The sequence below is a fragment of the Pan troglodytes genome, chromosome 21 (assembly GCF_028858775.2).
Source record: "Pan troglodytes isolate AG18354 chromosome 21, NHGRI_mPanTro3-v2.0_pri, whole genome shotgun sequence".
Classification (NCBI taxonomy): Eukaryota; Metazoa; Chordata; class Mammalia; order Primates; family Hominidae; genus Pan; species Pan troglodytes.
The window spans coordinates 9,900,167-9,927,474 of NC_072419.2; the positions used below are offsets into that span (position 1 = coordinate 9,900,167).

At 45.4% G+C, this 27,308-nt stretch overlaps 1 protein-coding gene and 1 pseudogene across 6 annotated transcripts in view; both read right to left on the minus strand.

Moving 5' to 3' along the window:
* Window positions 1–27,308, minus strand: part of DNAAF9 (dynein axonemal assembly factor 9) — a 160,381-nt gene that overhangs the window by 39,020 nt on the left and 94,053 nt on the right. For all 6 annotated transcript variants that reach the window (XR_010154295.1, XM_016937355.4, XM_063803213.1 and 3 more), the window contains 7 exons: window positions 18,138–18,241; window positions 11,689–11,835; window positions 10,521–10,609; window positions 8,174–8,275; window positions 7,785–7,902; window positions 3,789–3,877; window positions 1,297–1,455 (listed from right to left, as the gene is read on the minus strand). Coding sequence is in view for 5 of the 6 variants with exons in the window: in XM_016937355.4 (XP_016792844.2) it covers window positions 1,297–1,455; window positions 3,789–3,877; window positions 7,785–7,902; window positions 8,174–8,275; window positions 10,521–10,609; window positions 11,689–11,835; window positions 18,138–18,241 (808 nt within the window). In the remaining variant the exon portion in view is untranslated. The remainder of the gene's footprint in view (window positions 1–1,296; window positions 1,456–3,788; window positions 3,878–7,784; window positions 7,903–8,173; window positions 8,276–10,520; window positions 10,610–11,688; window positions 11,836–18,137; window positions 18,242–27,308) is intronic.
* Window positions 9,227–9,852, minus strand: LOC134809180 (NEDD8-conjugating enzyme UBE2F-like; annotated as a pseudogene).

Genomic DNA, 27,308 nt, shown 5'->3' on the forward strand with positions numbered 1-27,308 from the left:
ACTTTTGCAGAATTGTAAAGTCAGAGACAAAAAATCAGTGATGCTCTCCGAAGTGATGGAAGATGGAAATGACCTCAACTGCACATTGTCAAGCTGCTGAATTCACCTCCAGGTCCACACCCTCAGTGACTCTCAACTGGTGGGGGCAGGAGGTAAAGGAGGTGGGCCAACCCATTCCTTTGACCAGTAGAAACAATGGAAAACCAGAAGAAAACAAGTGGTTTCAAGCCCAGACTCTTCCTCTGGTTTCTAGGACCTTGCCCACAAGTAGGACAAAAGGGCTGACAGAAGGTAAGCTGGAGGCAAGGTATGAGAACAAGGCTCGAAAGGGAAAGATGGCCTGCTGGGGTACACCGTCCCACCTGCCTCCTTCCTCAGTACCACTCTCCCAGCTTTGCTCCAATTCCCATCATCACAGCCAGGACACCAAAGGGGCTTTGGATTGGGACCCATTCTTTACTGGAAACAACTAGCCAATTGCAAACACTAACATAGCACAAAAGCACTTTGTAAGAACTACCAAAAGCTTCTTTATTACCACCAACCATAACAACATTAGTGAAAAGCATGGCTCCTGTTTTCCTGACTGCGCATTCCCCTCTGGGCCTGGAGTGGTGATGGGTCTGTGAGGGGCTCCTCCCTGAAAGGCCTTAGAACAGGTCAAAAGAAACTCCTTTCAGCCAGGGTCCCCTGGAGCAGTGGTACAAGCTCTGTCAAACCTGCCCTCCCGTGTTGCACACTCAAAATAATCATGCTTACAGAGACTTCATGAGCTAGTCAGCCTATAATCATAGTTCTGCACACAGCCATGAAAGGGGAGCTTCTTACCCAATATGAATATTCCCACTCCTCACTGAAGGTCCCAGGAAACTCTCCTGGGCCACAATCCAGGGCATGGTGAAGCTGGAGACTGCAGAGTATGAGGGTCATCTCTGCAATTCCACAAGAGGGAGGACTGAAACAGATGAAGCTCCCTTATTTAGATGATGAATGAAGACTTAGGGACCACTACTGCTGCAAAAATTCCCAATGAATCTTGCCAGGTTCCCTAATTCCCCACCTTGTGGGGATATGATGATGTTAAATCCAAACTTAAAACTTGTGTGCAAGCTATACTAGCCTATAGGCCATAGGATGGCAATAGGGTCATTGCTCGCTTAAGGCTTCTCTGTAGCGCAGACACTGCTCATGCATGTAGAGTCTGTTCTGTGCTCCAGGTTTGTTACACATAAAATAAGAGTAATGGCAAGGTCATCACCCTGATTCGACTGTTTCCAGGAGACTTCCAATGCTCACCCTTGTAACACCACCAGCAGTCTGGTCTTCTTGCGGATGTAGGCTGACTGGCGCGCTGAGCGGTTCTGCTGGGCCTCTACGGCACTGGAAAGGTATCTCTGGAAGTGTGCAGCATGAAAACATTCAGAGCTGTCCATGATTTGGCGATACACCATCCATCTGGAAAGGTAAAAGGTAACCTCAGCATGGGGGCCACCTGATGGCCTAGCTCCATAGGTTCAGCCATGGATTCAAATGTGACCATGAGTCCTAAAGCCATTCTGCCCAGTGAATCCATTCAGGAGAAAGCCATCTTGGCCTCACAGAAAAAAGGCAGAGGGCACTGGATGGGTTGGAAGCCCAGTATCCTGAAACCACTGTCACTGGGGCTTTTGATAGGAAACCCCTTGCCATAGGGAAAATGGTCAGGTAAGCACTTGACCAACAGACATCAGAGGTAAGAAAGACTCCTTCTGACCAGGCAGTCACTTTCTGAAGGACCATGCAAAAGATGGCTTCAGTTAGTCTCTTGCTAAGAATCAGAAATGGGCAGGGTTGGCCGGGCATTGTGGCTCACGCCTGTAATCCCAGCACTTTGGGAGGCCGAGGCGGGCGGATCACCTGAAGTCGGGAGGTTCAAGACCAGCCTGACCAACATAGAGAAATTCCATCTCTACTAAAAATACAAAATCAGTAGGGCTTGGTGGCGCATGCCTGTAATCCCAGCTACTTGGGGGGCTGAGGCAGGAGAATCGCTTGACCCCGGGAGGCAGAGGTTGCAGTGAGCTGAGATCGCACCACTGCACTCCAGCCTGGGCAACAAGAGTGAAACTCCATCTCAAAAATAAAAATAAATGGGCAGGGTGAATAATTCAGAATCTTTATAGAACAAAAACACTAGACACGAGGAACTGGTTAGACATTTAGTACTCAATAAATGAGGTCCTGTATTTCCCAAGCATCGCTCTGTAATTTGCCTCCCCATTCTCCACAATATCCCATCCTAAACTGCCGACTCTCTATGCAATTTCAGGCTTCCAAATTTCTTTACGGCCTCCTGCAGGATGCCTTACCTTGGGGTAGACTGACTGGATATTAAACGCCTGGTTCAATCCGCAAGGGTTGTTTAGTAATCTGACAGCCAGGTGGAAGTGAAGGATGAATGATTTTCCTGATTTCACCTAGGCCAACCTGTTCCAGCTGCATCTGAACTCAGGCAGTCTCCTTGTGCTCATGGGAGGATCATGACATCCACCAGGCCTAAGTTTTATAACCATCATGACCCTGAATTTCCCTGCTGACCAGATGCACTCCCAGCCCTCTGCATTTGCTTGACCTGCTGCTACACTGCTCTCCCCTAGATAGCTACATGGTTTATTCCTTAAAGTCTCTGCTCAAATATCACCTCCTTAGTGAAGTTTTCCCAGACCATCCAATTTAAAATTGGAATCTAAGCTGGGTGCACAGTAGCGTGTGCCTGTATCTCAGCTACTTTGTAGAATGAGGTGGGAGGATCACTTGAGCTCAGGAGTTTGAGACCAGCCTGGACAACACAGCAAAACCCCACCTCTAAAAACTTTTTAAAAAATTAGTGCAGCACACCAACATGGCATATGTATACATGTGTAACAAACCTGCACGTTGTGCACATGTACTCTAAAACTTAAAGTATAATTTAAAAAATTAGGTGTGATGGTGCACACCTGTAGTCCTGCCTACTTGGGAGGGTCAGGTGGGGGGATAATTTGAACCCAGGAGTTTGAGGTTACAGGTGAACTATGATCGTGCCACTGTACGCGAGTTTGGGTGACACAGAGAGACCCCATCTCTAAAAACAAAACAGAAAACTGAAACCCCACTCCCAGCCCTGCACTTCCTATAACCTTCCCTGCTTTATTTTCTGTTTTTTTGTTTTGTTTTTTTAATCAGGGTCTCACTCTGTTGCCCAGGCTGGGATGCAGTGGCGCAATCTCAGCTCACTGCAGCCTCGCCCTCCTAGGTTCAAGTGATCCTCCCACCTCAGCCTCCCGAGTAGCTGGGACTATAGGTGCATGCCACCACGTTCGGCTAATTTTTGTATTTTTGTAGGTTTTGCCATGTTGTCAAGGCTGGTCTCAAATTCCTGGTCTCAGGTGATCTACCCACTTTTGCCTCCCAAAGTGCTGGGATTACAGGTGTGAGACACTGCACCTGGCCCCTTCTCTGCTTTATTTTCTCCATAGAACTTTTCACTAGTTAATATACTTTTCCTTATCTGTTTGTCTTACCAAACTAGAATGTAAGCTCCATAAGTGCAGAGATTTTCGTGTCTGTATGTTCATCGATGTATTCGCTCATACTCAGAACGGTGCCTGCCATACAGGAAGTGCTCAGAAGAGCATATTAAATGAATGGCTGACTACCATGCTGATACCAGTCCCACCAAGGCCAGTACATGTCTAAGGTTTTCCAGTGCCTAGGCAGGCCCAAGTTAGAATCCCTTTCCCCAAAGCAAAGGCAGCAGCCATACTAACCTGCCACATTCCTTATGCAGAGTGACCAGAAAAGCACAGAGCTCGCTAGCGTGACAGCCTGGGAGGCCGGTTACAATGCTGATAATTACCTACATGAAGAAAAAGTCATGGGTTTGCAATTCAACTGCATTGCATTATGTAAGAAGAGGTTAAGAGAACTGACTTCTGGTGCCAAGCATTGTGGGTGTGAACCTCAGTATGACCTCTCACTAACTCTGTGACCTTAGGCCAATGACAGAACCTATATTGTAAAGTGGGTGTGAGGATTAACTGGGTTAACATAAGCAAAGTGTTTAGAACAGTGCTTGCCATGTAGCAAATACCATATAAAATGTAGTGTTACTAGTTTAATTTTTACTAGAGTAGTAACACTAATTAGAGCAGATTGTGAATAGATTAGTTAAAATACAATGCATTAAAGGACCTACCTGCTTGAGACCACAGATCTCTTCTGTAAAGCAGGCATTCAGGGATATTATGACTTTTTTTCCCAGTAGTAACTATTTCTTAGGAAAACACTGGGCAGAAAGGAGGTCTGGGACAAAAATGCCCCAGGCTACACTGGTGTAGTAAACTAGGGCAGAAGACAGGAGAGTGGTGCTGGGGATGCTTCTGCCTGGTTGCCTGTGCCCTCCAAGTCACACGGTCAGGGCTAAGTCTTTTTTTTGAGATGGAGTCTCACTCTGTCGCCCAGGCTGAAGTGCTGTGGTGTGATCTCAGCTCACTACAACCTCCGCCTCCTGGGTTCAAGAGATTCTCCTGCCTCAGCCTCCCAAGTAGCTGGGATTACAGGCACGTGCCACCATATCCAGCTAATTTTTTCATTTTTAGTAGACACGGGGTTTCACCATGTTGGCCAGGCTGGTCTCGAACTCCTGACCTTGGGTGATCCACCCGCCTTGGCCTCCCAAAGTGCTGGAATTACAGGCGTGAGCCACTGCACCTGGCCGACCAGGGCTAAGTCTTACTCACTGTGCGTGTGAAGCACTTGTGATTCTGGAAGAGAAGAGGGGCCAGGCTGAACTGTCCTAACCTTATTATACACCCACAGGAAAATAGGTCCCCTTTCGGGTAGATATTCCAAAGCAACTTAATAAATTCACTGAAAAAGGAGGCATCAGGCAGGTGAGGACAGGAACCCTGCAATCACCGAGGGAGGTCTATGTAAATGACTTGGCATGGCAAGTGCCTCTGTAAGTTTTTTTGTTTGTTTTTTTTTTTTTGAGACGGAGTCTCGCTCCGTCGCCAGGCTGGAGTGCAATGGTGCAATCTCGGCTCACTGCAACCTCCACCTCCCAGGTTCAAGTGATTCTCCTGCCTCAGCCTCCCGAGTAGCTGGGACTACAGGTGCCCACCACCATGCTTGGCTAATTTTTTGTATTTTTAGTAGAGACGGGGTTTCACCATGTTGGCCAGGATGGTCTCAATCTCTTGACCTCGTGATCCACCTGCCTCGGCTTCCCAAAGTGCTGGGATTACAGGCGTGAGCCACCAGCCCAGCCTGTTAAGTTTTATTTCACAATACACAAGACTTACTGGGACAGGCCCAGTCACAAATAACTTATGCTAAAGCTAAGCCTGGAAGCACTCATCACTTGAGCTGCCCACATCAGCACAGAGAAGACGGCCGTAAATCCCTCTTCTTTTGTAGGACCCAGAAGCTGTCTCTTGTTCCCTCTGACCAGGGCCTCTACACCATACCCCTTTCTACCCCTCAGGCAGTACTCCATGTTTATCCTCCTCCTATCCAGCCTTCCCTGTCTTCGTTCCTATTTCTCGGTGCCCAGGTCTCAGCCCCTCAAATCGCAGCACATGTACATACAGCCAGACATGTTTTTACTTTAAGGCCAATCCAAGAGCACCTTTTTTTTTTTTTTTGAGATGGAGTCTCGCTCCATTGCCCAGGCTGGAGTACAGTGGTGCGATCTTGGCTTACTACAACCTCCGCCTCCCGGGTTCACGCAATTCTCCTGTCTCAGCCTCCCGAGTAGCTGGGACTACAGGCACCTGCCACCAATGCCTGGCTAATTTTTGTATTTTTAGTAGAGGCGCGGTTTCACCTTGTTGGTCAGGCTGGTCTCGAACTCCTGACCTCAGGTGATCCACCTACCTCGACCTCCCAAAGTGCTGGGATTACAGGCATGAGCCATGCCGCCCGGGCGAGCACCTTTTAATAAAATACAACAAGTAGGTATGCTTTACAAACAGATGCTTTACACTCTTGCCTAAGGGAAAAAATGACATTTCTCATTGCTTAGTGCTTTTATTTCCTTTTGCAGCTGAGTATCTTCTAGACTTGCATGGAAATAAATATCCTCTTTGAGCCTATTAAGACTTATGGTTCTGGGCTGGGCGCGGTGGCTCATGTCTGTAAACCCAGCACTTTGGGAGGCCGAGGCGGGCGGATCACTCGAAGTCAGGAGATCAAGACCAGCCTGGCAACATGGTGAAACTCTGCCTTTACTAAAAATACAAAAATTAGCTGGGCTTGGTGGCACATGCCTGTAATCCCAGCTACTCAGGAGGCTGAGGCTGGAGAATCACTTGAACCTGGGAGGCAGAGGTTGCAGTGAGACGAGATCGGGCCCCTGCACCCTAGCCTGGGCAACAGAGCGAGACTCCATTTCAAAAAAGAAAGAAAAAAAAAAAGCCAGGCATGGTGGCTCACGCCTGTAATCCCAGCACTTTGGGAGGCTCAGGCAGGTGGATAACCTGAGGTCAGGAGTTTGAACCAGGTCAGGAGCTTGAGACCATCCTGGCCAACATGGTGAAACCACATCTCTATTAAAAATACAAAAAATTAACAGGGCGTGGTGGCAGGTACCTGAAATTCCAGCTGCTTGAGAAGCTGATGCAGGAGAATTGCTTAAATCCAGGAGGCGGAGATTGCAGTGAGCCAAGATTGTGCCATTGCACTTCAGCCTAGGCGACAGAGCAAGACTCAAAAAAAAAAGACCATCCTGGCTAACACGGTGAAACCCCGTCTCTACTAAAAATACAAAAAATAAGCCGGGCGTGGGGGCGCATGCCTGTAATCCCAGCTACTCGGGATGCTGAGGCAGGAGAATCCCTTGAACCTGGGAGGTGGATGTTGCAGTGAGCCAAGATCACACCACTGCACTCTAGCCTGGGCAACAGAGCGAGACTCTGTCTCGAAAAAAAAAAAAAAAAAAAAAAAAAGAGACTTATGGTTCTGAAGGAATGGTGGGAGGGGGTCAAGAAGACGGAAGTGTGAGGCAAGAGCAGATTAAAATCCACTCTGGGGGCTGGGCACAGTGGCTCACACCTGTAATCCCAGCACTTTGGGAGGCCGGGGTGGGCGGATCACCTGAGGTCAGGAGTTCGAGACCAGCCTGGTCAACATGGTGAAACCCTGTCTCTACTAAAAATACAAAAATTAGCCAGGCGTGGTGGTGCATGCCTGTAATCCCAGCTACTCAGGAGGCTGAGGCGGGACAATCACTTGAGCCCAGGGGGCGGAGGTTGCAGTGAGCCGAGATCACGCCAGTGCACTCCAGCCTGGGTGACAAAAAAAAAAAAAAAAAAATCCACTCTGGGGAAGATAGTGTTTATAAAGTATCACTTTACCCTGCTGATTCCGGCAAGGCCTGAATAACATGGGTGCCCTTCCCTGTATTAAGTGCAATGTGTCAACCACTGCCAGGTAAGTTCCTGTCACAATCAGGAAGAGCTGATGGCATGAAAGCACTGAGTAGGAGTTTAAATGTTCTTGAGAGGCCAGGGAAGGGCACGGCAAGATGCTAGGGTTTTGTCACTGTCATGAAGCTTGGCTGGGGTTAATGTAGACACCTGACACAGTCATTGTATACAGCAGGTTACATGTGTATCATCACATTTCAGGATCCAAGGAAGTGGAGAGTCCTGTAACAGGGACTCCATCTAAGTTCTTTTTGTTAACTGACACAAAAGATTCAGGGGCAGGCTCTCAAGATCATCTTCCTGTGAATTCCCAGCATATCTGGTGAGCTCCTCTACCTTGTCACTTTCTATTCTGTGAGTAGTGTTGATTTCGGCTTGCTGCAGCAGCACAGGAAGATGGGTCCGCATCACAGGCTCCTGGCTAATGCTGCTGATGGCGAAATGCTGGAGAAACCTAAAAACACAAAGACAATGCTATTATGTTACCATCCTAGCCTGTCCTGAAGGTGCCTACTCACATGAAAAAGTTTTTACTTAATTGCTGAAAAATAAACCTTGGAGAGATTCTCTCTAGAGAATAAAATTGTGTACAGTGTGTTACTGCGACATTTTACAGTGATCTCTAAGAAACTACAAGAAAAAGGAGCTTAAAAGGACCAACACTGAGGTTTCCGACATTTCAAAAGCCAGAATATTAAACATCTATAAACAGAACCAGAGCTTACCAGTCCAGCTCTGGGAGTTTGGCTGAGAGTAACTTTAGGGAACTCCGTTTCTCCCCAGCAGGCTGGCTCAGGGCACTGAAGAGCTTCTGTGCACTGGAGTGCCTGGAATAACAAAAGCTCACAGATTAGAAGTCCATCTTCCTTCAGCATATACACTTTACACAACTGGGCCTGATGCTTTCAAGCCAGAGTCCAGTGACAGAGTCAACTCTTCCAAAACACACATCTCAGACTTAAACAAAATGAGGTGTTAGTGCATGATGACGGGTACGTCCACATAGAAAGGTTGGCCTGAAATCCCTTGATAATACCATGAGTTTCTGATTCTCGGTGGTTTCACCTCTCCCTTTTTTTTTTTTTTTTTGAGATGGAGTCTTGCTCTGTCGCCCAGGCTGGAGTGCAGTGGTGCGATCTCGGCTCACTGCAAGCTCCGCCTCCCGGGTTCACGCCATTCTCCTGCCTCAGCCTCCCAAGTAGCTGGGACTACAGGTGCCTGCCACCACGCCCAACTAATTTTGTGTTTGTATTTTTAGTAGAGACGGGGTTTCACTGTGTTAGCCAGGATGGTCCCGATCTCCTGACCTCATGATCCGCCCACCTCGGCCTCCCAAAGTGCTGGGATTACAGGCATGAGCCACCGCACCCAACCCCCACTTTTTTTTTCTTTTTTTGAGACAGAGTCTGGCTCTGTCACCCAGGCTGGAATGCAGTGGCACGATCTCGGCTCATTGCAACCTCTGCCTCCCAGGTTCCAGAGATTCTCCAGCCTCAGCCTCCAGCCTCCCGAGTAGCTGGGATTACAGGCGCATATCACCATGCCCGGATAGTTTTTGTTATTTTTAGAAGAGATGAGGTTTCACCTTGTTGGCCAGGCTGGTCTTGAACTCCTGACCTCAGGTGATCCACCACCTCGGCCTCCCAAAGTGCTGGGATTACAGGCGTGAACCACTGCGCCTGACCTTTTTTTTTTTTTTTTTTAAAGAAGCCCAAACACATTTTCTTGCTGTATTTATGTTGAATTCCCCATCTACAATGAGCAGTCACGAAGATGGTCTTCTTCAGGGCAACATGGTCACAGGACTGGGGCAATCCAGGGGACTGAGAGGGAGCGTGAGGATGGGAGGCGGGGCTACCTCTTGCTGTTTCACATTAGAGACAAACTGTAACACAGTCCATGGGCCTGCAATCGTCCCCTTTTATTATCTGGCATAACGCTTGATGTAGTTGTCCACTTTATTCTGGAAGTCCTCCTTGTCCTGCAAATGATGTTCTGCAGCTTCAATACTCAGTGGATCATCAAAATTCAAAAGATCAGTAAACAAAGAGTTTAATTCCCAAACGACATCCTTTAATGTTCTCATGGGAGCCCAGCCAGTGCCGTCAATTGAATGTTCTCTCAGTAAACTCAGACATATTTCCCCTGTCTCTGTGATGTTGGGGTGCCAGATCTTGGTCAGGCATCTCACTTTGGGAGGCACCATGTTGTACACGTCGGGAACTTCGGTTTCAAACTGAAATTTTCCACCCTGGTAGTAACCCTCATCTGGAGTTACTATTAGCTGAGAACAGTGAAGCTTGTTTGGATCAGGAAAATGCACTTTACATGTACAAGGTAAATTAGCTTCAAGTTCTGCAACCTCTGTAGTCCCACCTGCTAAGTGGGAGGATAACCTGAGCCTAGGAGGTCAAGGCTGCAGTGAGCCAGGACCGCACCACTGCACTCTACCCGGGGTGACAGAGTAAGACACTGGGCGCCCCCCAAGACAGGTGAGACGGGCCCGGTGCCCAACACCATGCCTGGCCCGGGTCAGGGCTGTGAGACGCGGCCCCTCACAGCCACACTGGCTCCTGGCAGTGGGGACATTTTTCGTTTTTTTTTTTTGAGAAAGGGTCTTGTTTCATCACTCAGGCTGAAGTGCAATGGCATGGTCATGGCTCACTGCAACCTTGAATTCCTGGGCTCAAGTAACCCTTCCACCCCGGCCTCCTGACTAGCTGAGACTACAGGCATGTGCCACCATACCCAGCTAATTTTTTATTTTTTGTAGGGACGGGGTCTCACTATGTTGCCCAGGCAGGCTAGTCTCTAATTCTTGTGCTCAATTCATCCTCCTGCCTCAGCTTCCCAAAGTGTTGGGATTACAAGTGTGAGGCACTGCACATGGCCCTCTCTTGCCTTCTATTCCCCCAAGGGCACCGGCTACCTGCAAGTTGGCAGCATTGAAATGTCTGTGTTGACCCTTTCAGAAGCCAAGACCCCTGTGTTACATAATGCGAGGCATCCTGCAGAGAGAGCACACCCACAAAGCCTAGGGAAGCAAGCACAAATACTGAAGCAGCCACTTACAATCTCTTTTGTTCCACAGATAATCCATCTTCCTGGATCACTTTTAAAGAGATCCCTGAGTTATCCTGCTGTTTCCAGAGGGAGAAGACCTAAACAAAACAGAATTTGAGCAAAGAACACTTTAAACCCAACAACAGGATATGGAACCCACATGGGGATTTGATGGTTGTTGAAAATCTAGACAGTCACTGCAGAGAAAATGACTATAACAAACAAGTTTGCTTCAAAAATAGAGGCCTGAAGCAATTTTGTTCTGTATTTTTAAAAACCAGAATGTCTTTCTGGGTTACTCCCCCAGGGATTCTGCTCCTTGAGAGGTCAGGAAGTAAGGAGAAAGGGGTCGGGTAACACTGTCCTCGCAGCAGACGCATGTTCTCCTCTAGGGAGACAGAAAGGAGTGGTTCAAGCAACTCCTGCCAAGAAGCAGAGGGATGGCTGAAGAGAACCTAAAGAGCCATCTTTACTTTCCCAGATTGAAAGGACAAGCACAAGGAGGTAAAAAGGTCCAGCAAAGGTGGAAGACACAGACTGGGCTGAGAAGCTATACTATAGCCAAGGTCAACTCTTGCATCCTCTATGGTCTGCGAATCTGACCTGAGGGAGGAACACTGTCCCCTCACAAGCTGCTGTAATCACACCTTTCCAAGAATTCCCACTAGTCATGAGGCTGGCCATCAGTTTGGCTTTGGCTATTGCTTCGTCTCTAAGTGGGTCGTTTCATTCTCGTAAACTCCCTCATCTATGCCATCTGTGCTGAGCACCTATAAAGTGCAGCCTGCCAGGTGGTACCATTCGCAAGGGCAGGGACTGGCCCATGGGGAAGGAGAGTATAGGGTGGCAAAGAGAACACTAATTCAGTAGGTAGGGCCCAACAATTCAATAAAGTAGCTAAATAAGAGATAACTCTAATTAGGATTTAAAGGACAAAGCAGATTTTTCTTAAAGGCTAAAAACCCTCTTGTTCAGTTTCTTCCAGCTCTCACCTCTCATTGCCAACAGCACCACTCCAGAACTTGAAGGGATTAGAAGCAGTCACCCCACACCATCCAGCCCTCCTAACTCTCCCTCTCATCACTTCACTGTTAGCCCCAAAATGATGCCTTACCATTTAAATTGCTAGGGGGAAAAACAAGTAGTAGTAGTTTTGCTGAATAATGACTGATATTACCTCTGAGTAAAATGCTTGGTATATCTTCGATTTGGGGAAAAGGGCAATCATCAGAAAATTGCTTGATCCATGGAAATGAACTGGGAGGTGAGGAAGCAATGAGCTTTTGAAGTCTATGAGAAGAGCAGCAACAGTACTGGTGGAATCCTAAAGCGAAAAGGAGGGAGCATCAGCAAGAAGAGCATCTGCACAATTACAGCACTCACAACTACTGCCAGAACACACAGGATCAATTTCAGTACAATTATTGTCACATTATGTAGTTCACGGGGGTTCAGTATAGATGTGCTTTACTTATAGGAGATATAGGAAATAAAAGGATTTTTTTTTTTTTGAGACAGGGTCTTGCTCTGTCACCCAGGCTAGAGTGTGATGGCTCACTGCAGCCATCAAGTGATCCTTCTACCTCAGCCCTTCAAGTAGCTGAGACTACAGACACATGCCACTATGCCTGGCTAATTTTTTAAAACTTTCTGTAGAGACAGGGGCTCTCTCTGTTGCCCAGGCTGGTCTCAAACTCCTGGTCTCAAGTGATCCTCCCAACTTGGCCTCCCCAAGTGTTGGGATTACAGGGGTGAGCCACCACCCCTAATCTGGATTTTTTTCCCCTAAACTGAAAATGTCATCTCAAAATTCATTCTAGGATATTAATTCCTTATCAGATATATGATTTGTGAATATTTTCTTCCATTCTGAGGACTGTCTTTTCACTCTCTGGATAATGTCCTTTAACACACAGAAGTTTTAAATGTTGATGGAGTCCAATTTACATATTTTTTCATTTGCTGTCCGTGCTTTTGGTATCACATTCAAGAAATCATTGCCAAATCCAGTATCATAAAGATTTTCTCCTGTATTTTCTTCAAAGAGTTTTATTGTTTTAGCTCTTTTTTTTTTTTTTTTTTTTTTTGAGATGGAGTCTCACTCTGTCGTCCAGGCTGGAGTGCAAAAGCGTGATCTCGGCTCGCTGCAACCCCCGCCTCCTGGGTTCAAGCGATTCTCCTGCTTCAGCCTCCCGAGTAGCTGGGACTACAGGTCCGTGCCACCATGCCCGGCTAATGCTTATATTTTCAGTAGAGACGGGGTTTCACTATGTTGGCCAGGCTGGTCTCGAACTCCCGACCTCATAATCCGCCCGCCTTGGCCTCCCAAAGTGCTGGGATTGCATATTGTTTTAGCTCTTAATGTTTATGTTTTTGATCCACTTTCAGTTAATTTATTGTACAGGGTATAAAGTAAGGGTCAAACTTCATTCTTTTGCACACGGATATCTAGTTTTCCCATCACCTTTTTTGTTTGTTTGTTTTTGAGACAGGGTCCCACTCAGGGGACCTGTGCCCAGGATGGAGTGCAGTGGTGCCATCTTGGCTGACTGGCCTCCGCCTCCTGGGTTCAAGCAATTCTCATGCTTCAGCCTCCCGACTAGCTGGGATTACAGGCATCCACCCACCACACCCAGCTAATTTTTGTATTTTTAGTAGAGATGGGGTTTTGCCATGTTGGCCAGGCTGGTCTCGAACTGCCAACCTCAAGTGATCTGCCCTCCTTGGCCTCCTAAAGTGCTGCGATTACAGGCGTGAGCTACTGCGCCCGGCCTCTCAGCACCATTAGTTAAAAAGACTGTCCTTTTGACATTGAATGGTTCTGGCATCCTTGTCAAAAATGATTTGATACAAAAGTTTATTTCTGGGCTCTCCATGGGTCTAGTCCACTGGTCCATATGCCTGACCTTTTGCCAGCAGCAAACTGTTAGGTCACTGTAGCTTCATAGTGAGTTTTGAAATAAGAAAATGCATGTGTTACAACTTTATTTTCTTTAGCAAGATTGTTTTAAACAATAAGGGTCCCTTGAGAGTCTATAAATTCTACATGAACTTTAGGATGGGTTTTCCTATTTCTTTTTTGAGACACAGTTTTCACTCTCTCACCCAGGCTGGAATGCAGTAGCACAATCTCGGCTCACTGCAACCTCTGCCTCCCAGGTTAAAGTGATTCTTGTGCCTCAGCCTTCCGAGTAGCTGGGATTATAGATACTTGCCACCACACTTGCCTAATTTTTGTATTATTAGTAGAAACAGGGTTTCACCATGCTGGCCAGGTTGGTCTCAAACTCCTGACCTCAAGTGATCTGCCCGCTTCAGCCTCTCAAAGTGCTGGAATTGTTAAGTGTGAGCCACTGCGCCCGGCAGCGTTTTCCTATCTGCAAAAAATGCCATTGGGATTTTGATACGGACTGCACTGAACCTACAGATCATGTTGGGCAGTACTGTCTTAATAGTAAGTCTTCTGAGTCACGAACATGGATGTTTTTCCTTCATTTAGATTGTCTTTAATTTTTCTGCAATATTTTTCAGTTTTCAGTGTACAAGTCTCTCACTTTCTTGGTTAAATTTATTCCCTAGTACTTTACTCTTTTTGATGCTAATGTAAATTGAATTGTTTTATTTTTTTGAGACAGGGTCTCACTCTGTTGCTCAGGCTAGAGCACAGTGTGGCATGATCACAGCTCACTGCAACCTCTGCCTCCTGGGCTCAGGAGATCCTCCCACTTCACCTCTCAAGTAGCTTGGGACTATAGGCACCTGCCACCATGCCTCACTAATTTAAAAAGTTTTTGAGGCTGGGTGCACTCCAGCCTGGGTGACAGAGCGAGACTCCATCTAAATAATAATAATAATAATAATAATAATAATAATAATAATAATAATTTTTTGTAGAGACGGAGTTTCACCATGTTATCTCAAAGTCCTGGACTCAAGTGATCCACCTGCCTTGGCCTCCCAAAGTGCTGGCATTACAGGCTTGAGCCACTGCATCCAGCCCTGGAATTGTTTTCTTAATATCTTTATCAGATTGTTCATTGGTAGGGCATAGAAATGCAACTCATTTTGAAAAAAATTATAAAAATACAACAGAGAAGAAAGTTTTAAAAAAATTAATAGAAAGTCCCATCACCTAAACCCAACTACAGCTAACATTTAGTACTTTTGTTTTCCTTTTTTTTTTTTCAGAGACAGGGTCTTGCTCTGTCTCCCCCGCTGGAGTGCAGTGGTACAATCACAGCTCATTGCAACCTTGAACTTCTGGGCTCAAGTGATCCTCCCACCTAAGCCTCCCAAATAGTTGCGACTTCAGGTATACACCATCATGCTTGGCTGTTTTTTTTTTTTTTTTTTCTTTTTTTGAGATGGAGTTTCGCCCTTGGTACCTAGGCTGGAGTGCAATGGCGCAATCTCAGCTCACTGAAACCTCCGCCTCCCAGGTTCAAGCGATTTTCCTGCCTCAGTCTCCTGAGTACCTGGGACTACAGGTGCACAGCACCATGCCCAGCTAATTTCTGTATTTTTAGTAGAGACGGCATTTCACCATGCTGGCCAGGCTGGTCTCGAACTCCTGACCTCAGGTGATCTGCCCTTCTTGGCCTCCCAAAGTGCTAGGATTACAGGCGTGAGCCACCACGCCCAGCCCCTTATCCTGTTTTTAAAACTTAATTTATCATCACCATCAGCCATGTTATATACTATCAGTAAACATTTCCAGTGACTGCACTCTCTTCCCCTCTTGGGCCACCTACACAGCTTGACATGAGCTATTCCAGTTCTCCTCTGCCAACAGTTCCTCAGGATTTATTCCTTAGTATAAATTAGTATGCTTTAATACTATATTAGTGTAATTTAACAATAAATGCTAAGTTACTGTTACATATGATAGCAGGAGGTTGTTAATGATGTAATTTCTTCTATCTGTTAAGTAGCCTCATGTCCTCTGAACATCCCTGAACTGGGACTCAGTGTTTTCATGTTAATAAAGATACAACTCTTTGCAGAAAAAAAAATTAACTCATTTGTCTAAATCACCAAAAATGTTTTTCCCAATTTTAAAAATTTGCCTTTTGAAATACTTTTTAAAAATTATATATATATATATATATATATATATATATATTTTTTTTTTTTTTTTTTTTTTTTTTGAGACATTCTCACTCTGCAGCCCAGGGTGGAGTGCAGTGGTGAGATCTTGGCTCACTGCAACCTCCACCTCCTGGGTTAATGCAATTCTCCTGCCTCAGTCTCCCAAGTAGCTGGGATTACAGGCATGCACCACCACGCCCAGTTAATTTTTGTATAGTAGAGGTGGGGTTTCACCATATTGGCCAGGCTGGTCTTGAACTCCTGACCTCAGGTGATCCACCTGCTCCAGTCTCCCAAGGTGCTGGGATTACAGGCATGAGCCACTGTGCCTAGCCATAAAAAATTATTTTTTATTTTTAATTAATACATAATATGCACATATTTATGGGGTATAATATATTGTTTCAATACATGTATACATTATGTAATGATTACATCAGGGTAATGAATGAGAAATCCATCACCTCAAACATTTATCATTCAGAATCTTCTCTTCTAGCTATTGTGAGATCTGAACACCTTATTGTTGACTGCAGGCACCCTACTGTGCAACAGAACACTAGAACTTACTCATCCTTTCTAACTTTGTATTCATCGATCAACCCCTCCCCATCCCCTAAAATACTTTTTAAAGGGTTTTTGCATTACTAATTAATCTGACAAATTTTATGATATACCCATACAATGGAATACTACTTAGCAATAAAGAGAACACAGCTATTTACATACACAACATGGATGAATCTAAAAATCACTATGTTGAGTGGAAAATGTCAGACTCAAAGGTTACAGAATAGATGATGTTCATTTATATAACATTCTAGAAAATGCAAACTAATATATAGTGACAAAAGCTAATCAGTGGTTGTCTGAACCCAGGAGTGGAGGGAAAGATGAAAAAGGGCATGAGAAAACATTTTGGTTTGATAGTAAAGGTGGTTTCATGAATGTACACATCTGCCAAAGCTTTAAATGGATACAGTTAGTTGTATTTACAGTATACTTTAATAAGTTAAATTATCAGCATAAAATTTTAAAAAATCAGTAACTGGTCGGCTGGGTGTGGTGGCTCATGCCTGTAATCCCAGCACTTTGGGAGGCCGAGGTGAGTGGATCACGAGGTCAGGAGATCGAGACTGTCCTGGCTAACATAGTGAAACCCCGTCTCTACTAAAAATACAAAAACAAAATTAGCCGGGCGTGGTGGCGGGCGCCTGTAGTCCCAGCTACTCAGGAGGCTGACGTGGGAGAATGGCGTGAACCAGGGAGGCAGAGCTTGCAGTGAGTCGAGATCGCACCACTGCACTCCAGCCTGGGCAACAGAGCGAGACTCTGTCTCAAAAAAAAAAAAAAAAATCAGTAACTGGTCAAATTTGACAAACTTTTCCTTTAGAATTTCTTGTATTGTTTCTAAGCTTCAGAAGTCTTCTAACCCCTAGAGGTTTAATAAATATTCATTTTTATATTCTATTTGTGAAATTTAAATATATTTAATTTTAATCCCTCAGAGGTTCATTTTGATTTTTGGTAGAGGTAAGAGTCTATTTTTTGTCGAAATTAGCTACTTATCATCCCAGTACTGTGCTTTTCATGATGCATTCTTTCTTCCCTGATATTGGAAGACTCTTTAATCTAACAGCAAAGCTTTAATCTAATAGGGCCATCCAATGTGTCCAATTCGTCTGCCTACATTTCTGAACAGCCTTTAAGGCTGCAGGCTCTATATGGAAGAAAAACTTGCTCACAGAATTCGTTTTCTGAGCCATCTGACCAAAATACCTCACATAGTCTCTGTCCTAGCTCCTAGACAGACTGGTTTTGAGGCTGAGACCAGGCAGAGTGGTGGGCCTGCCCTCTGCTCTGGTGTTGCACTGAGACGAGCTGTGCCTTGGCCACAGGGTAAAGGCTAGGGGAAACCCATCGCTACCATCTTCCCCTTAAGGTGAAGGGGAAGTGTTGGTGCAGACTGGTGCACTTAGAGGATTGTTATAGGACAGTGGAACTTTTATGGAGCTGGAGAGGAAGTCTGGGTGTGTGAGGGAGGAGGGGCTAAACTCTCACGGGGAAAGTGAGCCATTTCTCTCCCTCTCTGGCTCACTTACAATCCTGTCCATGCTAATGTGTATGCGGAGCCTCATCAATACCACAGGATGCAGCTCCTTTCTGGTTTTTCAGTGGGTGAGCCTTGAGCCCCTGGACCTGGAGGCCACCCAAGAGGGGCCACTGGAGGCCTTCTCAGCCTGCTTTATAGTCCTCTTTAGGGTGAATGAATTGGGCATGGGGAGCTGCTGGCCCTTCTGACCAGAAGCCCTTTCTAGGTAAGCCCTTTACAGAGCAGTGAGGTTGATGAGGCTCATAAGCGTCTTGAGAATGCCCAGGCCTCTCCACGACCTCCCTCCCTGCCTGCCTCAGTGGCTGTGCTGGTTCCTGACATACTGCCCTGTGGTAGTGGAGGGGAGAAAGGAGTTATTTAGTTTTCCCCTCAAAAGTGTGAGCAACTTTCCGACCAAAAAAGCCACTGACTAGTAAAACACCTACCCCATCATAGAAGGAAATGGAATTCATGTGATCCTTGGAAATGATGATACTTCCATGACGACAGTGAGAAAACAGAAGGCCACTAGAGAAGAAATGAACATTCCCTGGAAGGAAAAGAGAGTTGGTCAGAGCTGGAGGGCTGGGTGCTGGGGGTCAGATTCCAATGTCCTCTTGTACAGCAGTGTGGTAACTAGAGGCCAGTATCAGCAGCAATTACGTTATGCGATTTGTATGCTGAGCCCTGTGCTCTGAGGAAGCCAAAGTAACCTCCCAGAGCCTCAGAGGGAAATGAGGCATCAGATGCAGTCTTTGCATAAGAATTAGAAAAACAAGTGAATAAACTATCAGCTAATGGGGAGAAGCAAAATTCACATTACCTTATGGGTATCTTCCACGGAAACACACTAAAAAAGACTTTGGGTATATCTGCTCCATTACTGAGTTTACAGATTTTCCTTTCTTCTGCTTTGCCAGAAGCTGGCTCGGCCCTAAAGAGACCACATCCCTCACTTAGGGCCCGAGAAGGAGCACTTGGGTCTCAGCTGAAGACTGGTGAAGGGAGCTTAAGGTCCCTGTGCCCAGCAACAGAACATTTGAGTTAGGTAATGAGTAAGTTCTACAGACACCGGGGGGCTGCTCTTCTGTAGTTCACAAAAGCAAGATGGGTGGCAGGTGGACATGGATGTGGGTTCCTCGGAACAAGGATTCAGGTCTAAGGAGAGCTGTTGTTTCCTGGATGGTCAAGGTCATATGGAGCAGCTCAGTATAGGCCCTAGGGAGCAGACCATGGAAAAGATGGACAACTAAGATGACAAAGATTAATGCTGGGCCTGGGCTTGCTTTGGAGACACAAAAGCAGCACCCAAAGCACCCATAAGACTCCTAGGTGAAGCTGCTCTCTGGGGCTGGTCCAAGCTGAATCTTCTATTCCTGTAACAGCTTTTCTTTCCACGTTTCCGCATATAGAGGGAGATGAAGTAGTTCTTAAAGCTCAAGGCACAGGTTTGAGTTTATTGTCATTAAGACCTCACTGCCAAGGCAAAGGCCAAGAGATAAATAAGTGAAATTGATTCCTTAAGTTGTAGCTCCAGAAAAGCAGTGCAAAGCTCTGGAGGCTGGAATGACAAGAATAGCAAAGGCCAGGAGTCTGAGGGCTGCCTTCGCATCCTGGGTGAGGAATCTGGAGACTGCAAGCTTTGAGGGCTTCCTGAGGAGGTGAGGTTTCAGAAGGAAGGGAGGGGCCTAGTTAGTATGTGTTCACAGGGGACAGGAGAAGTGAAGGGAGAAGGAGGCAGTTTTTAGGTACAAGAAGAAGAACTGGCACCTGCCTCTCATGGAAGAACCAGATGCCCAGTCAGAGGGACATGCCAACCTTACCATCTGTGGCAGCCACAGCCAGCGACTATCTAGGTTCAAGCTCTGGAAACCTCTACCCTCCAACAAGTAGCCTGGCTTTCTGTGCACACTGCGTTTTCCTGAGGCCCTCTGAAAAGGAGGCTACTCATGCCCCAGCCTCATCCTGTACCAACCCTAAAGTTCCTCCATGCTGCTCCCAGGCCATTCTCCCCAACACCACAGCATGTTACTTTCATTCCCCTAGAGACACAAGCCCCTCCCTCTACTGCTCACACCTACTGCCCTCCTGACCATGCCGTATTTCAAATCACTCTGAATGTGCTCAGTCTTCCCTTCCAATGCCAACACTCCCACTCCTTCTTAGAGCAGTAAAGCTGCACCCAGAATGTCGTGACTTCTGAAATCTCCAGCCCAGCAGCTACTCTCTGACTCCAGCACCCCATCCCCCTTTTAGCTGTCTCCCTCCCCACACCCCATCCTCTGATGTCACTGAGCCTTCACAGTCATTGGTATTCGCATTTTCCCCTATTGCTCAGAAATTTCTGATATTCTTCTCATCCACATCAAGGGCAGATCCTCTGGGACAGGACTTAACCTTTAATCTTTGTTCTGTTAAAAGAAAGGAATGGGAACAGGTTTCACGCAGTATTTACTAAGCACCACACATGTCATACATTACAGTTTTCTGTTTTCACAATTGTAACAGGTGGTATTATTTTTTTCTCATAGGACAGATGAGAAAACTCAAGCTTAGAGAGATTTCCCCCAAAATCACAGCATTACTTGGTGGTGGAGCCAGGTACAGAACACAGGTTTGTCTGATGCCAAAGACACTATACCATGCTGGTGCCTTCAGTTCTCTCATGTTTTTTTTCTTTCAATTCTCCCCTGTCCAAAGCCCAGCTGTGGTGAATCTGTAGATGTGCCTTCTCTGCTCCCTCAACCACAACAGGCCACAGTGCTGCCCCGTAGCCTGTTCACTGCTGTCTCCCCACTCCTTCCATCAGCCCACAGAGCTCATCCCAGACCTTCAACACTCTCCTAAAACCACAACCCCACCAACTCCTGCCACGAGATGACTCTACTTACTGTTTCCAGAGATAAGAGGGCTCCATAGGTGTCACGAGGTAGAAACTGCTCCTACTGCTGAGTGGTTAGTACCTGCACCCTTCCCTGTCCTGGGTATCCCTCTACATGTGTACTTTTGAAGTGAACCTTTTTAGAAACAAGTCCAGTGCCACTTGAAAGGCCTCCTGGACAAACCTCAAAATCCTGAAGCTTCCAGAAAAAAGCACAGATTGGAGAAGCTGGCACGTTCCATTTACTCAATAGGAAGATGGGAAAGGATGAGCGAGGTCATCTCCAGCATTTCCTCTCCCACTAGACTCTGAAGCCTCAAAACAAAATGGAAAAGAGGAAGACAAATTCACAAGACAGTGCTGGAAAAGCTCATTATGGGGCATGAGCCAAGGCAAGGTCTCAGTAAACAGGATCTGATTTCAGTACTGTCCTGTGATCTGTCCTGTGATCGCAGCTGCCCCTTAGCCTGGCTCTATGAGCAGTAACTCTGCCATTATTCTCAGAGCACACATGACATAAGTGAAGTGACTTACTGGGTAGCCCAGTGCCTGTGCTCTGGTCTCAGATCTCATGTGCTTGAAGCAATAACCCTTCTGGTATCTGCTCTGGACTCTTGACTGTCAGACAGTGGTCTGAGGGCCATACCTTTGCAGGGGTTCACAGGGGCCAGGGCAGCCAACTCCTGAGGAGATCTCCCTGACTCTTTGTGCCATCCTTGGTGTCCTTAGTGGATGAACTCTGTCCTTCCTTCTCCATTCTGTAAGTCTGAAAACCCAGGATAAGAGGAAGTTTCCCATTATTGTCCCAAAACCAGGAGGACTGCAGTTTGGTTGTCTTTGATTGAGCTCTGTATCCCTGGAAGTCCAACAAAAGAGGGATGGGCCCTCAGGGTAAACCAAAATACCAAGCAAATGCCAATGAAGAATTTTGCTTTCCTCTTTCAGAAAACTGGCTGTACAAATAAAAATCTTCCAACAGCCCAGTCTATGTGAGGAGGGAACATTTATCACTGCTGGGGAAATTTATGATGCAATGGCTAGATGATTTTCATCCTGTGTCTATAAATGTGTGTGAAATGTACACACAAGGTTTAAAAAAAAAAAAAAAAAACCTAAAGCAACAACTACAAAACCCAGATGTCTATGAACTCACCACTGGGCCTAAGAAATTGAGCATTACTAGCACCGTTGAAACCCCCTGGATGTCCTTCCTCAATGAGAGCCCTTCTCTTCCACCCAGGGGGAACAGCATCCTGAATTCTGGATGGTTTTACCACACTTGAATGTATTTGTAAACTGTGTATTACTTAGTTTTGTCTGTGTTTTTATATAAATGAAATCCTAATCATGTATTCTTCTGTGACTTGCTTACTTCTCCTGACATTCTGTTCCTGAACGTGACCTATGTTACAAGTAATATGCAGCTATACAGCTCCTTCATGCTCAGTGCTGTACAAAACTTTACTTTTTTTTTTTATTGAGATGGAGTCTCACTCTGTTGCCCTGGCTGGAGTGCAGTGGTGCCATCTCGGCTCACTGCAATCTCCGCCTCCCAGGTTCAAGCGATTCTTGTGCCTCAGCCTCCCAAGTAGCTGGGATTACAGGCATGCGCCACCACGGTCCAGCTAATTTTTGTATTTTTAGTAGAGATGGGGTTTCACCACGTTGGCCAGGCTAGTCTCGAACTCCTGACCTCAGGTGACCTGCCCGCCTCGGCCTTCCAAAGTGCTGGGATTACAGGTGTGAGCCACTGTGCCAGACCAAAACCTTCATTTTTAAAGTGTCCCTCCAGCCAGGTGCGGTGGCTCCCTCCAGCCAGGTACAGTGGCTCACGCCTATAATCCCAGCACTTTGGGAGGCTGAGGTGGGAGCTTCACGTGAGGCCTGGAGTTTGAGACCAGCCTAGCCAACATGGTGAAACTCCATCTGTACTAAAAAAAAAAAAATTAGCCAGGTGTGGTGCCACATGCCCACGTGACTCCTCCTCCATGCATACATGGTAGGGGCTAAGCTCTCTGGTAGCTCTTATAAGGGCACCACATCCCAACAGACCTTGTCCCACATTCATGACCTCATCTAACCCCTATTTCCTTCCAAAAGCCCCATCTCCAGATAACATCACTTTTGGGGTTAAGGCTTCAACACTGGAATTTTGGAGAGGACACAAACATTCAGTCTCTAATGTGATAAGGCAAGTTCCCACCTTGTTTTTCTTCTTCAGGAGTATCTTGGCTGTTCTTAGCACTTTGCTCAAAGTTATTGACATTTTTATGTTGGCTTTTCAGGATTTTCAAAAAACTTGTTGGTTTTTTTTTTTTCCTGAAATTATGTTAAATTTAAAGATCACTTTGGAGAGAATTGTCATTTTTACCATGTCAAGTAAGTAAACCTGAGTTTTCCAGTCCATGAATGGGATGTGTGTTTATGTCATTTTTAATGCCTTTTAGTATAGTGTTATAATTTTCTCAGCCTCCAGACTGTGAGAAATAAATTCCTACTGTTAATCCACTCACTCTGTGGTATTTTGTTATGGCATCCCAAGCAGACTAAGTCACCATATAGAAATATGTTATCTATCTAAAATAAGACAATGTGGTATTTTCTTTCCCAATGGAACAGAACAGAGAGCCTATTAATAGATGCACACATAAAGAGACTTGATTTATAACAAAGCTGGCACTGCCGATCAGTGGGAAAACAATGATTTTTCAATAACTTTGCTGAGACAGGTGGCTACCTACATTTAAAAAATGAACTTAGACTTCTATCTCATATCACTTTCACAGAGCAATCCAGGTGGCTTCTTTGAAAAATTATATTTTTATAATTCAACAGAAAAGTCTCAATAGATCTAAAATATATGAATCACATAGGAAATGATTAATTATCCTGATTACATTAAAACTAAGAACTTTTATTCATGAAAAAGCATCAGAAATAAAATAAAAAGACAAGCCACCAGGTGAAAGAAAATATTTGCAATATACTGAATTGACAAAGAATTAGTATCCAAAATCTATAAAGAATTCCTGGCTGGGTGCGGTGGCTCACGTGTAATCCCAGAACTTTGGGAGGCTGTGGCAGGCGGATCACCTGAAGTCGGGAGATTGAGACCAGCCTGACCGACATAGAGAAACCCTACCTCTACTAAAAACACAAAATTAGCCGGGCATGGTGGTGCATGTCTGTAATCCCAGCTACTTGGGAGGCTGAGGCAGGGGAATTGCTTAAACCTGGGAGGCAGAGGTTGCGGTGAGCCAAGATCGTGCCATTGCACTCCAGCCCAGGCAACAAGAGTGAAACTCCATCAAGAAAGAAAAGAAAGATGAACAAACAAACTAATGATCGAGAGAAAGAGAGAGAAACAGAGAGAGAGAGAGAGAGAGAGAAAGAAAGAGAAAGAAAGGAAAGAAAGAAAAGAAAAAAGAAAAGGAAAGAAAGAAAGAAGGAAAGAGAAAGAAAAAGAAAGAAAGAAAGAAAGAATTCCTAAGATAGGCCAGGCGCAGTGGGTCACGCCTGTAATCCCAGCACTTTGAGAGGCCGAGGTGGGCAGATGACCTGAGGTCAGGAGTTCAAGACCAGCTTGGCCAACATGGCGAAACCCCGTCTCTATTAAAAATACAAAAATTAGCTGGGCCTGATGGTGCACGCCTGTAGTCCCAGCTACTCGGGAGGCTGAGGCATGAGAATTGCTTGAACCTGGGAGGTAGAGGCTGCAGTGAGCTGAGATTGCGCCATTGCACTCCAGCCTGGACAACAGAGTGAGACTTAGTCTCAAGAAAAAAAAAAAAAAATTCCTAAAATAAACAAGAAAAAGGCAATCTAAAAGAAACATGAGCAAAAAACAAGAACAAGCATTTAACAGAAGGGAAGTATAATAGCTTGGCCAATAAATAAAGACGGTTCACTAATAATAAGAGAAATGTAAATTAAAATCCTAATAATAACAGCACTGCACACTCACCACAGTGGCAAAACTGGCAAAACAGCAAGTGTTGGCCAGAATATGGAAAAACTCAAATACCTGTATGCTGCTGCTAGAAGTATAATTCGGGACAATCAATTTGTAAAACAGTCTGGCCTCATCGAAAAAAGCCATATGTGGGCTCATACTAAAATTCCAAATTTTTACTCTTCATTCCAACTCTACAGAAACATTTGCCCATGTGGACCAAGAGACATGCAGAAGAATGCTCATAACAGTACAGTCTGCAATACCAAAAAAAGCCTATATTTACTTATTTATTTTTTAGAGTTAGGGTCTTGCTCTGTCAACCAGGCTGGAGTACAGTGGTGAGATCATAGCTTACTGCAGCCTTGAACTCCTGGGCTCAAGCCACCCTCCAGTCTCAGCCTTCCAAGTAGATGGGACTACAGGAATATGCCACCATGCCTGGCTAATTTTTTTTTTTTTTGGGTAGAGATGGGGTCTCACTGGTCTTGAACTGTTGGGCTCAAGCAATCCTCCTGCCTCAGCCTCCCAAAGTGCTGGGATTACAGATGCTGGCTAATTTAAAAAATTCTTTTGTAGAAACAAGAGTCTCACTCTGTTGCCCAGGCTGGTCTTGAACTCCTAGCTTCAAGTGATCCTCCCACTTCAGCCTCCTGAGAAGCTGGGATTACAGGCAGAAGCCACTGCACCTAGCACAAAAACTATAACTCACATGTCCACAAAGAGTCAAAATGATACTGCATGTTCATACAAAGGAATACTATAGGGCCATGAAAATGAGTAAGCTATATGGCTTACATACAACAAACTGGATGAATCCTAGGAATACTGAGCAAAAAAAGCAGGTCTACATTATGATTCTATTTGTATTAAGTTCAAAATAAGATATTGTCTAGGGATATAGGCATGTGTGGTAAAACTCTAAAGCAGGTTCCTGAGGATTAGGTACTGGGCAGCCTGCCTGGCCACAGACAGCAGGGCGGGGAAGAGAAGGGCACATGAAGGACACGAATGAATGGGAAGTTGAAAAGCAAGACATCTTGTGATAGCAGACACCACTAACTGGTGAAGAGAAACAGTTCTAGAGCTGAAAAAAACTTCAAGGTAAAGGAAGCACTATTCTCTTTTTTCTTTTTCTTTTTTTTCTTTTTTTTTTTGAGACAGAGATCATTCTTGTTGCCCAGGCTGGAGTGCAATGGCACAATCTTGGCCCACCACAACCTCTGCCTCCCAGGTTCAAGCGATTCTCCTGCCTCAGCCTCCCGAGTAGCTGGGATTACAGGCATGCGTCACCACGCCTGGCTAATTTTGTAGTTTTAGTAGAGACGGGGTTTCTCCATGTTGGTCAGGCTGGTCTCGAACTCCCGACTTCAGGTGATTCGCCCGCCTTGGCCTCCCAAAGTTCTGGGATTACAGGCGTGAGCCACCACACCCTGCCAGGAAGTACTATTCTTTTCATCTGTAAGTAATTGCTGGGTGAAAAATCAGAAGACCTGTACTATCCTCCAGACCTGGACTACCCTCTAGATGCTGCCATTAACTTGTACTACATCTCAGTCAGGGTGAGGGGGCTTTAAAAAAAAAAAAAAGTATGGAAAAAATAACAACTTGCACAACATTAGGCGAGTTTTCACCTTCTATGGGACTCAGGATATGAAGATCAATAAAGATAATGCATCCTGAGGAGCTGAAGATAAGTACCTTCAGGGGATGGGAACAGATAAATTTCAAACTCATCACAGTCCCAAGTAAAGGCAGATTTATAAAGACAAAGACACTAAAGACACTTGAACTTCAGGACCCCTTACCTGCCCAAGTCCCCTTCTAAGGCTCTAAGAAGAGCCCTAATCATTTTGTAGTATTTTCCTCAAGAGAGTCCACAAATGGTACAAACTTCAAGCCCCACAAAACCTACATCAGCTCCTGATCTGAATCCCAAAGTGGTAAAATGCTTATCCACAGGAAGGGGAGACTCCTGTTTAAATTCTCTGCTTCTATTCAATTTCCCTGCCTCAGAAAACCATCTCCTAATTCAAACTAGATTCCCCTCAGCAACAAAGAAAGTTTAAAATTTAAGTTATCAAAAGACTATGACTAATAAGCCTCCAGAAATCCCTGGCTGTGCCCTTTATCTTGCACAGAGACCTTAGGATACACTGAATCTTGCTGGATAACTCAATACAATGCAAGACTATTTTTCTAACAAGGCCCTCTGCTAAGAAGGTGCAAACTAATTTTGGCAAATATCCCGGCTAAATATTATAATTGGCTGAAGGATGACACAGCACAAACCACCTCTGTGTTGTGCCTACAATCTGCTTTCAAAACACTATGCAATCTTGCCTCAAGGCTGGTAGTATTACCACATACTCCCTGCCTTCAGCAAATGTTCTTAACTCCTGGGTTCTCTGCACCAGGATCTGGAGAGGCAGAAGTGCAGGGACAGATGTGTTAACAAATGCCATTACCACTCCAGCAGTATGTGGATAGAAAACCAGAACTCCTTGTGCTTTGTCTTCTGTGTGAATGAAGGGGCAGAAGCTGAACCAGTGATCTGAGAACAGGGAGAGGAATTTGCCACCGGATAGAGTATTTTCAACAAGAAGAACAAATCATCCAGAAAGGGGATTTGCTTAGTAGAGGTTGAGGAATTTGTAGAGTAAGTCAGAACTCCTCCCTCACATAAAGGCTATATTCAACAGGGAAAGAACAGGAGTCATAAGAAAATGTTATTTTGAGGAAGCCAAAGAGGAACTTGCAGTAAATTCCTGTAAAATCCATGCA